Genomic DNA, 12079 nt, shown 5'->3' with positions numbered 1-12079 from the left:
CGCCCGGCCCGGCCCTGCGGTTGCGGTGGGAGCCCCCCCTCCCTCGGGGAGAGCCGCGTCCCCTCTGCTTAGGTTCTTTCCAGAGGCGCTTACTCAATTTAATTAGGTTCCTGGTTAGTGTCTTGAGCACCTCGCTCGGTGGCAGCTTGCGTGGTGCGTTTTTGCGAGCCAGGGTCGTGTCGAAGCTGTGTGTGGGTTGGCGTGTTGGTTTGGTAAGTAGGCATGTGCTGAGACCTGAATTCATTCCTCCGACTGGCCTTTTCCAGACTCGGATGTGCCGGCAGAGCTGCGGGTGGCAAACGGGTCGCAAAAGTTTGTGAACTTCACTTCGACCATCCAAAACCAGCTGCTGCTTGTGTCACTGCTGGAGCATCTCTGCCACATGTACACACACAACCCTGTTCACTCGAGGTGTTTGTTCCGAAGTTAGTAAGAGCACTTCTTTCTCATCCTTTACACCGCCTGGCTGCGATATGTACCTTATTGTTCTGTGCAGAATTACAGTGTAATATCCATACAAAGCTGTAGGCCTTACTGCATCAGGGCAGGAGTAATTCTGAGAAGAAGGTGAATATAATTGGTTTAATTGTGAATGAGGACCTGTCTTGTTTTGGAAACCGTAACGGTATGTTGTTGCAGTGTTGTAGATGTGAGGATCAGACAGTTCTGTACCAGCAAAATCACTTGAGTTGCATCATGAGAAGGGTAGCAGGGTAAATTATCTAGCTCTTAAGTTTGATTTAAAAGCACATAAGAGGAATTTCTTGATAAATATTTTTATTTATTAAATAGCTGTAGCATAGTCTTCACTGCATCTTTCAAAACTATGGTCTGTGAAAGTTAAATACTTTTGTAAGTCATATATTTTCCTGTAAATTTTTTCGTGTACTTCAGAGAGCTCTAATTTTTGGGTGTGTTGTGCTTCTTTTGAAATCTGTCTTTTTGATGTGCAACTTATTTTAAGTATTTTGTTCATTTAAGCACATACTTAATGCATTTGAGAAAAAAATCTCCCAAAGTTTTTCTCCTTACTAAAAATAATTATAGGAAACAAAAATCTCATATATTGCTTGTACTTAAAGTTGAAGCCATTCATAGCACCCAGTAACAACAGTGCAGACAACTGTCATTGTTTCTTTATTGAAATCTCATGCAGGTATTTGGGCCTGGGCCTTGCTATTATCTCTGTTGCAACCAAAAATATTGAGAGGGGAGGTGAATTTCCTCCTTTTGGGAGAGGAACAAAAAACTCAACCTTGGCATCTTCCAAAGTATGTAGCTGCCAATGTAATTCTATGAAGGATGGCATTCCTCCATTGGTGTAGTTTAAAGCAGTTGCCCAAGTGGAATAAAGATGGTGAATAAAAGGAAATACATATTGCAGTAATTGTAGCTGTTTTGTGGTTTTGCCTGGTGTGTTCGTGTTAGCAAGTGTGGGGTTTTACCACTTTTCTGATGTGTATAACTGTGTCCATAAGGCTTGTGTAGCAAAATTCCTGATTTCTTATATGTTTGTTTTCAATAAATGTTATCTCCTATAAAAGATAAACAGGCTGATCTTTGAAATACTGGTACCAAAGGAGTATCTTAAAAAAATCTTAGGAGCAGGTTTAAGACCATGGAGCTCCTAAAACTTTTAAGTACATTTTTGTAACATCTTTGCAGTTACACCCATCTCAGGTATTTTTTAGGTTTCTGTGTGCCACGGTATCTTTCTGCTCCAGCTGGGAAAGATGTGCTGCTTGTGGGGGATGAAGGGGGTTGACTTTGTTCTTTGCTATGAGTCTGTGCACAAATGCGTGAGTTCGTATGTGGATTAGAAAGTCTGGACATTAGGAGGTTTTGCTATAAATGTGTCCTCATAATTGTGAACATTCTTTGAATTTCTCTTTTCACTGGCCAAAATTAGTGCAAGGGTAATGGGTGAGTGGGTGGATGTTTGTGTCATATGTCTGCTGAGATAAGGAGATACAGTTATGACCATGAAGGGCACAGGAAATAACTGCCTTATGTAGAGGAATTGCCACAGAGCAACTCTAGCTTGGATTTAATAGGTTGTTATTGCTAAGAGTAAAGGAAATAGCATTAGAGTAGGAGTGCTGTTCAGTTTTTCAGGTGTGCTATCTTTCAAATAAAGTTTCATGTTTAAAAAGTAACTGTGGCATGGTTTTGTTGGCAGGCTTCATGTAACGTGACCTTACTCTGTTCCTTTGCGCAGTACTTCGTCAGGCTTTCACAAGAACAGGGTTGCTCTCCCCTTTTGCCTTCTGTGATGAATTTAGTACTGTAAGACTGCAGCATAATAGAGCCATTACTGAACTAATGAAAGCAGCTAATCTACAAATACTTAATGGGGTAAGCTTTGTTAAGTTTCTCTGGCAACTTCTGCATTAAGGAATTAACACATCACTGCATCCAAAGCAGTTTTTCTTTGTGGGTTCTTTTAATATTGGGTTGGGTCTTTTCAATAATGATTGATACAAAATGGTATTCCCATTCTACCTTAGTTGTTTGGGATGGCTTGTCCTGGAACTATAGGTGCAAACCAAAGCTTTTGAAGCCAGTGATATTTTGTTCCTTATTAAATAATTTTTAAATAGTCTTTCTGAGAATGGGCAAGGTGTTTCCAGTATTGCTACAGCTTTATTTGACAATGGACAGACATCTGTTTTCAACTTTTAACTGTTCCAGTTGATTACGTTAACACCGTCATATTTGTATTAGTAGAGGGAATAATTTGAATGCTGCATAATGTGCTTCTGGCTGAATCAGTCCAGTTAGCTTATCTCACTGCTTGAACTAAGCTAGTTAATTTTGTCTTAAGTACATTTTAGAGCCCTCATTTTATCCTATTTGCCAGCAGAACTCTAAAAGGGCAGTAATCTCACCAGCACAGAGATGTTAGCAGATTACTAGCAGGATAATAATACTTTAATTTGGTGAAGCTCTCTGCAGAATGTGAATGGCTATCAGGAACCTTGTTTTCTTCTGAGAACATAGTTTTGGGTTCTGTTTTGATTAAGCTGTCCATGCTGATGGTGTGGTAGACCTATTATTCTGTGTGACACGTCTTTATGTCGGATTTTGTCATTTCACAGGAACTTGGTAATGGAGATTGTCATGCAATTGGGTATGTATTTGGAGTATTTAGGATTATTGAACTTGACACCCTCCCTAAACTTCTGTGCTCTGCTCTGAATTTAATTAATACCGCATTTCATATTTTGGCTCTGAAACATAGAAAATATGTGAAAGCTTCTCCTAACTCTCAAAACGATCTGGTCAAAATTCCTTCTTCAGTACAGCTCTCACAGTTAGTGGCACCATTCATGAAACCAAGATTTATCAGGCATAAACTTACAGAAATCATCTTAATACCTCTGTTAAAACAGAGTGGATTTGTAACACGTGCATGCTGTTGCTGTCTGCTGGTTTTCAGTATCCACTGAAACACTGAATGGTACAGTATGGTAATGGCAAACTGTTTTCTTCTTTTTGTAACATAAATGCTATTTCTATGTTGTGTGTACCTGTAGCGTATGTAATACTTTATAGATTTTGATTTAGTTTAATGCAGCCTAACTTTTTTTTTTTTTTTATTAGGGAAAAAGAAGTTCTCCTTGAAGCACAGACTTCACGGTACTTGAATGAATTTGATGAAATTGCAAGGCTAGGAAGAGGGGGATATGGTAAAGTATACAAGGTATTCTTTACATTCCATTTATAACTGATCCATTTATGTCTACTTTCTTTTTGAAATTTAGGATTACTGTTTTGGCTGTTTTGTTTATTTTTCTAATAGAACCCCCAAAATCCTAGTTTTCCAATAGAAGAAGAGAGAATGTGCATGCTTGAAGGATGTTGCCATTTAATTTAAAAAAATGCTCAGTTTGCTTTCTGTTGGTCAGAAGCAGGCTATATCAGATGTTTTACTTTGTGTATTTTGACCTTTTTGAAGTGAATGAGAACTCCTTATTTGTCTGTAAAGTATTGTGATATAGTGACTTAAAACAGCCCCTGGAACTGATTAGTCTGCAGACTCCAGTGTTCCATTTGTGGCTGCTTGAAAAAAAGTAGCCTTAAAATGAGTGTAAACTGCCCAACCCAATGCTGAATTGTATTAAATACTTGGAGGGTATGAAGTTGTGTGAGTGGAGTGTGCAGAAATAAGTTTTTAGAAAATGATTCGTTCTAAAGGACTTAATAATTCATTAATCTAAACACATTAACATCTAATTTTATCCTATTTCAATTACTTTCAGGTCAGAAACAAGTTAGATGGCCAGTTCTATGCTATTAAAAAAATTAGCATGAAGAGGGCTAGAAGAAGAGATTGCATGAAGGTATTCTTTTTCCTGTCTTTTATCTGTTTTAACTCCCTGTCTGCTCTCGCTAATTATCATTTAATCTAGCAGTGCAGTTAATATTTTCCAAAACATCAAAAACTTTAATAACTTTTTTTTATACATTCTGAGTTTCTAAAGATTTGACTCTGTCAATACCTAGTGGGGAAAAAAACCCGAAGAGGTATTTAAGTCCATTAAAAGAAGCATATTATTAACTTGATCATCTCTGCAACTATGAAAATCGTAATTTGTTTTAAAGCTTGCAGATTTTCTCCATTCCTGTAATAATTTTGCCTGTTCTTGCTCTGTCAGAAACTGTTCTTTTTTGTTATCTTTTGGGTTTACTAAGCACTCAGAATAAAGGACAATCATACCATTGCTTTTTGATCTTTTTAGGTGCTACGAGAAGTCAAAGTGCTGGCTGGGCTGCAGCATCCTAATATTGTAGGCTATCACACTGCTTGGATGGAACAAGTTCAAACAGTATGCCCAAAAGGAAAGTACAGTGTGTTGTGTAATTCTTGCTTGCATCCTGCATATGACCTCTGTGCTGTTATTTACAGGAGAGTGTTACTTCTGTGATAAAAAAAAAAATAGTTATTTATAGAGTTTCTCTGTCTCAGCTCTTCCCACACTTTGTTCTTTGGTCCCTTTGTAACCCTAATCTGTTGGTTCCTTTTTCTTTTCTTTTTCCATTGCTTTTTAATTTAGCAGTTAAATCGTTTGATGCTCTTTTAGTGGGAGGTTGCTTATGCTTGACTGACTTGGAAAGCAGTAAAGTCATATAACTTGACGCCCAGTCAGCTATAAGCCCAAAAGAAATGCACTGGAAGTTGGCAGTGTAGTAAGACAGACAAGACCTTTTAAAGGATGAAGACAGAATCTGGATGCAACTTTATAGTGCTAGGAGTATTTCACAAGTGTTTAATGGTGATAATGCAAGTACATAACAAGATCTATAGGTGTGTCCTGTGGTACTTAATGGTTTTCCTTGGCTTACAAGATTGGTCTTTTGTATTTGCTTCTGTGTGCTAAAACTTTTTTTTTTCACATAAATATACAATTGTAATGAAAATTTATTTCCAAAATATCACGGGTCCTCAAAACAGCAGCAGGATGATGCAAAAGATGGTACCTTAGAATCACAGAATCACCATGGTTGGAAAGGACCTCCAGGATCCAAGTCCAGCCTTCCTCCCAGCATTTCCCTAAGCACTAGACTGTAGCCTCAAGTGCCACATCCACTTGTTTTTGAACACCTTTAGGGATGATGACTCTACCACCTCCCTGGGCAGCCCATTCCAGTGTCTAACCACTCTCTCAGTGAAGAAATTCTTCCTAATATCTAATCAAAATCTTCCCTGGTGCAGCTTGAGGCCATTTCCTCTTGTCCTATCATCAGTAATTTAGGAGAAGAGACCAACACCAGCCTCACTACAACCTCCTTTTAGGTAGTTGTAGAGAGCAATAAGGTCACCTCTCAGTCTCCTCTTCCCCAGGCTAAACAACCCCAGTTCCCTCAGCTGGTCCTCACAAGGCATGTTCTCCAGCCCTCTCACCAGCCTCGTTGCCCTTCCCTGGACCCGTTCCAGCACCTCAGTGTCCTTCTTGTCCTGTGGGCCCAAAACTGGGCACAGTGCTCAAGGTGTGGTCTCACCAGTGCTGAGTCCAGGGGCACGATCACCTCCCTGCTCCTGCTGGTCACACCATTTTTGATACAGGCCAGGATGCCATTGGCCTTGTTGGCCACCTGAGCACACTGCTGGCTCATGTTCAGTCAGCTGTCCACCAGCACTCCCAGGTCCTTTTCCACCAGGCAGCTTTCCACCCACTCCTCCCCAGGCTGGAGTGTTTGGGTTTGTTGTGACCCAAGTGCAGGACCTGTCACTTGGCCTTGTTAAACCTCCTATAACTGACCTTGGCCCATTGCTCCAGCCTATCCAAATCCCTCTGCAGAGCCTTCCTACCCTCGAGTAGATCCATGCTCCCACATAATTTCATGTCATCTGCAAATTTACTGAGGGTGCATTTGATCCCCCTGTCCAGGTCATTGATAAAGAAATTAAACAAGACTGGTCCCAAACCAAGCCCTGAGGGACACTGCTGGTGACTGGATGCCAAGTGGATTTAACTCCATTCACCACAACTCTGTTGGCTTGGCCATTAGCCATGTATTATAAACATAAGTCCTAGTTTTGAACAGGCTGACTTCTTAAAGGTGAAATCTAGGTGAATAGCTCAGATCCCAATACAAACCTTTCATACAAAATGTATTTTCTTTTCATTTAAAGAAAAAATAATAATAAAAAAAAAAACTTATTTGAGTTGCTTTTTAGTAGACTTAACAAGCCCCTATTGCAGCAGCAAAGAGAAAAAAGATACCTACAGATAATGAAGTTAAAATCAGTAGGATGCTGTAGCTTAAACGTTAATGTATAGTAAATAAATGCATGCTTTGTATTGTAAAATACCATATTTATCTTTTCACCCAATAGGTAGAACAATAATGGAGTTGCAGCCATTATCTTTGGAGCAAGAGACTAGCAAGTAAGTGTTGTAAATCTCAACGATAATGTTTATGTGGCTTTAACAGGAGGCATTTTTAAAGTAAGGTTAGAAGAGTACACAATTCAGCATATACACACAAATGCTTTTTGTTTCCAAATTATAACAAAAAAAAAAAAAGTCTTAATTATCCTTATTTTTTCTCTCATGTAAGCTGAAAAATACTGCTGAAAATTTTTTGCCTTCTTTGGATTTTTCAGTTTCTGAGTGCCATAATGTAGTACTGGGCTTCAAGTTTACTTCAAAAGTTCTGTGCCAATCAGCAATGAAGAAGGAGTATGGTGGAGCCTTGTTAGTGATGAGGCTTTCTGTGTCTCTGAAGTGTTGATTAGACCTCCCGTTAAGGAGCTGCAGTCCTGTGAGACATACAGTAACTTCCTTTGTGTAGAGGAACGGAGATGGATCATACTTCTGTCCAGTGAATGCTGTGACCTAGGAGTGTATGTACCTGTGAGCTCTCTGGGTCAGCAGTCAGAAATCCCTGCAGGGGATTCAGCAGCTGAAATGTCACTCTGAAATGTAGTTTGCAGTTGGGGGGGGAGGGAAAAGTTTTCAGAATGGTGTATCACAAATAGGTGGTATAAACTGTGTACGTATTTTGATTTCTCTCCCTTTATTGCTTTCAGTGACCACTGTCAAATTCAGAGAGTGGAAAGTGGTAGTTCCATTATCTTTGCTGACCTTACTTCACAAGAAAAGAAGTCCTGTGACAGTACCAGTTGTAGAAATCTGGATAGTGAATCAGTGCAGAATATGGATGTAAGGAATGATTTTACAAACAGCAATAGTAAAGGGGGTATGAAACCAATGATATGTGAAGGAGACTCTGTAAGTAGTATTAGCAGTAGCAGATCAATTGATGTGAAAAGCCATTCTAGTCTGGATCAACATGTTAGCCTTGGAAGTAAGTCCTGCACTGAAGAATGCTCCAAGAATGATGTAGCTCTCTGTGGAGGGTTTGAGGTAAGTACAGTACTCTTTAAATATACTTATTTGCTGTCTAATGGTGTTTGCAAAGTGGAGTTAGGTAGACAGAGGAATGATTTATAATGATAAATCGTACAAAAAAATGTAATGACTGCAATTAGAGCAAAAAATACAGGCAATTTTTACTTAAGTGGGTAACGCCATTACAGGGGAAGTTGACCAGAGGAGCTGGCAAAACTCAGCATACAAGAAAATTTCCTTGTGTTAATAATCTGGCATCCTTTTGAAGTATTTTCATAAATAAAAGTACTACTCTTGCATAAAGACCCAAACCATCAAACATGACAACCTCTAAGCATTCAGTAGTGATGGCTAATTCACATATTATTGATGAAAGTGTCTAGCTATCTAAAGTGGTGCCAAGAAGCAGATTTGGGCAGGGTATTGCCACTCTGCCTATGTTTCTAAAACTGTGTTCAGAGCACTGAGATGTTCAGTGTAGTACAGCCACCTCTGGAATACTTCAAGATTTTGCTGTCATTTGGAGTTCTTTCTTGCAAGAAATCCAAGATTTTAAAGGTGTTTTCTTGACTTGTCCAGGTTATCATCACACAGTACCTTATCAGAAACTGAGAACTAAGTTACATATTCATGTTAATAAATCATAAAGTTCCATATCAAAAAGTTGATATTTTTTGCTGTTTTCTGTTATTTTACACCATTTTTTTAAGCCAGATTGAACCACTGTTCAATATTCTTAGAAGCTTTTAAACTCTAATTTGAATATTAAGGTATGTAGGTGGCTGTTTTGTTAGCATTTATTATATAAAAATTATGAAAATTTGAGAAACAAAAAGAAAAAAAAAAAAAAAAAAAACCAACAAAAAAACAACACCCCAAGCTAGATAGTGTTATTGCATCTGCTTCTTGAATGCAGTATATTAGTAATGCTGTATTTGATTTCATTTTGGTATTGCTTGTTCTTTTTACTTTAATAAAGAAATTTTGGTTTTACTAGCTTTAAAGAAAATAACTGAGGAAATACTCTTCATATGACAGCAGTAAGATCATGAACCATTATCTTTCTGTTAGGTGGAGTATCATCTGATGCTTCATATACAAATGCAACTGTGTGAAATATCCTTGTGGGATTGGATTGTTGACCGTAATAAAAGATGCAGCGAGAGAACAGAGGAAACTTCCAGTAAGATTCATTACTGCCTTAAAAATGTAGTTACTCATTATAAAGCACATATTTCCTTTTTCCTAACGAGATGTCCATGTGCCTGATTTTGTTTTACTTCAGCAGCTTATAATATGGATCTTCTTAATTAGATTCTTTATTCACTTAATCAAATAGCAGCTGGTGTTGGATCTCTGTATGGTAGATGCTGGTAAAAGAGATTTAAATTAATGACTTTTAGACAGCTCTTCACAAAAGAATGAATGTATGCCTGAGGTATATTTGTTACCTGTAGAGGTCTGTGCTTGGGCAATACTACTTATTTGGAATACAGGGGTTTTTTTAATTGACAGAATCTGCATTTTCTCAGTAAGCTATCTAAATAATTGAAATTTTGCTTTGGTGGTTGCCTTGCTGCTACAAAGTAGAGCTCTTCACAGGCTAATTTATCTGCTGTGGAAAACAAATACATCTTTAGTTCTAGACAAGTTACAACATAAAGTCATAGAATACCAGGTTGGAAGGGACCTCAAGGATCATCTGAGCTAACCTTTCTTGGGAAAAGCAGTCTTGGCCCAGCACCCTGTCCAGCTGGACCTGAAAAGTGTCCCATGCTGGGGATTCCCCACTTTCCCAGGGAGATTATTCCACTGGCTGACTGTCCTTGTGAAAAAATTTCAGCCTAATGGGGATCTCCCCAGGAGTAACTTGTACCCCTTGTTTTTTCCTGTGTGACTCCTTGTAAAAAGGGAGTCTCCATCTTATTTCATCTTCTTTTAAGTTTGCTCTTAAGCACAAATTAATTTTTAAGTTTTTAACTTGTAAGATTGTTCTTAAGGATCAAAACTCTGACGCAGGCTCATTTGACATTGCTCAAGAGATTCTAACATTTACTTTGTGTGAGTGGCCAGAGGAGTTCTCATGCCCTGACACCAAGCTGGCTTCAGTAATTGTTGATTTGGAAGAACAAGTCTAATGCTCTTAGAGCATTAGACATGTGCCTTTCTCTGGGGTGTTTGTATAAAAAGTGCATATGCTTAATAGCTTGTAAGACATAAACTGTATGAGTAATCTTAGTTTTAATAACTATTAAGATAAATCTGCTCTCGTCAATCATGGAGTCTGGTTTACCAGCTGACTTCCACCGATCTATCTTGTAATCAGTCTTTTAGCTTTCATAAGCTAAAAGATGATGTTCCTAGTCAGGGTCTAACAGAATTACTAGGGCATTTGACCTGGCAAAATGCTGATTTCACACATTTTCACAGGTGACAGGAGAGGAGGGGTGAATTCTGTCATAGGTTAGACATTAAGAAACAAACTCAAGTAGGAGTAAATAGTGAGTGTTCAGAGTGGCAACAGACATGTGATATCTGGGCCATTAGAGTAGGAAGACAATGCAGTTTAATAAAATAAGGATGTGGGAAGTGGTAGAAAAAGTGAGGTGGTCATTTTATTTAAGACATCTACAGCCAGAGGAGTTCTGGGCATTTCAGAGGGTAGCACAACAGCAGGAGGATTAGGATCAAAAAGCAAGGGCACATATCAACACAGAAAACATAAGTGAATTACTGTGATTTTTATCTGGAACAGTATTTATCATTCTAATTTAGCATTTACATGTAAGTAAAGAGTTTGAAAAGTCATAAATAACTATCTAATGGGGTTTGGAGCAACATTTTCAGGCAGACATATATTCACCTCCCCTGCACTTTCCTTTTTGGAAATTTGATGTTAGTGACTTCTGCTGTTTTAAAACTACTATCCAGAGGGAAGCATGGGAAATTCAATTTTTAAACTATGCTCATTTTGTTAAAAATTTCTTCTATACGTAATTATTTCTTCCAACATAAATAAACGGAATTCCAAAAGACATACCATCATAAACTTAAATAACTCAGTAAAATTAGCTGAAATAATTTAGATTTAAAATTGTTTTAAGGTCCATACCATCTTGTGGATGTCGGCTGGACAATGAAAATTTTTCAGGAGTTACTAGAAGGAGTATGCTATATCCACAGCATGGGAGTGATGCATCGAGACATTAAAGTACGTTCATTACATTATCACCTGAGGTTGAAGAAAACAAAGATAAGTTACATTATGGGAGAATGAAAGCAACTGCATACTTAAATCTGAGATGACCTGGGCTCTGCAGAATTTATCTGTGTTACATATGAAAAACACATTGTCTCCTCTATACCAGTACCATAATCTCTTTACTCCAAGCCTAGTACCCAGTTACGTTGACTGAAAAGTGAATTAGGATTAAGCTCTGGGAGTGTTTTCTCCTTTATGAAGTGCTTTTCTTATCCTAAACAGGAATAGTCAGGTTGGTTTCTTTGGTCTTGGTCTTTCCTTAACCAAGGTAGGACCTAAATTACCTAAAAAAAATTCTTTTAGGTAATCATTAAAAAAAAAAAAAAAAAAAAAAAAAAAAAAGCAAAGCGCCTTGACTCCCCCTCACTTTGCTAACAGCATATCAGTTAGCTTTTGAAAATATGATCAAGTTACAGTTACTTGCTTTGAAAAAAAAATAATTATTTCAGTTGTAAGTAGTTGCTGTCTATTTCAAAATAGTCTCACTGTCTTTAAGGGACTGAAATCGTAGGGAACATTTTAAAAGTACTATAAAATCTGCAGAAGTTTCAGAAAGGAGAAAACAAGAAAGGCTTAAGTTGCCTTTGCTTTCTTGCTAATGTTCATTTCTAGTTAATAGAAAAAACCTTGTACTGGGTATTAGTTCTTTCACTTGTCATCCAAACGTATCCAAGACTAAGTAAAACCAGTAATTTCATATTACATTTTGTCTGGTAAGTGTGCCTTTTTTCTGGATTCATAATGCTAGTATTTCTCCTTACTGTCCTAAAACCAAAATTCATGGAAAAAACTATTTCAGTTTTCACACTCAGTGCTCTCTAGTCAAAACACTCATAATTTTATTTTTTCATAGCAACTTCCTGGAACCAAGTGGTATGTTGCAGCTGTGCTTGTTGTATAGGAAAGTGTATTTTGTTTTACACTTTCTTGCCTGAAGATGGTGTTTAGTCCTCATTCC

At 37.9% G+C, this 12079-nt stretch overlaps 1 protein-coding gene across 1 annotated transcript in view; it reads left to right on the top strand.

Annotated features, from left to right (window-relative positions):
• Window positions 1-266: 266 nt before the first annotated feature.
• EIF2AK1 (eukaryotic translation initiation factor 2-alpha kinase 1) overlaps window positions 267-12079 on the top strand; it is a gene marked incomplete at its 5' end in the record, with an annotated part of 13805 nt that continues 1992 nt past the window's right edge. Inside the window, 10 exons of the mRNA XM_008947825.1 lie at window positions 267-425; window positions 2219-2355; window positions 3099-3130; window positions 3604-3703; window positions 4263-4343; window positions 4743-4846; window positions 6846-6893; window positions 7538-7874; window positions 8931-9042; window positions 10964-11070. Coding sequence (XP_008946073.1) covers window positions 267-425; window positions 2219-2355; window positions 3099-3130; window positions 3604-3703; window positions 4263-4343; window positions 4743-4846; window positions 6846-6893; window positions 7538-7874; window positions 8931-9042; window positions 10964-11070 — 1217 coding nt within the window. The remainder of the gene's footprint in view (window positions 426-2218; window positions 2356-3098; window positions 3131-3603; window positions 3704-4262; window positions 4344-4742; window positions 4847-6845; window positions 6894-7537; window positions 7875-8930; window positions 9043-10963; window positions 11071-12079) is intronic.

Source organism: Merops nubicus, unplaced genomic scaffold, assembly GCF_000691845.1.
Source record: "Merops nubicus isolate BGI_N331 unplaced genomic scaffold, ASM69184v1 scaffold25369, whole genome shotgun sequence".
Lineage (NCBI taxonomy): Eukaryota > Metazoa > Chordata > Aves > Coraciiformes > Meropidae > Merops > Merops nubicus.
The sequence above is the reverse complement of the archived record's forward strand: the minus strand, read 5'-3'. Positions and strand labels throughout refer to the sequence as shown.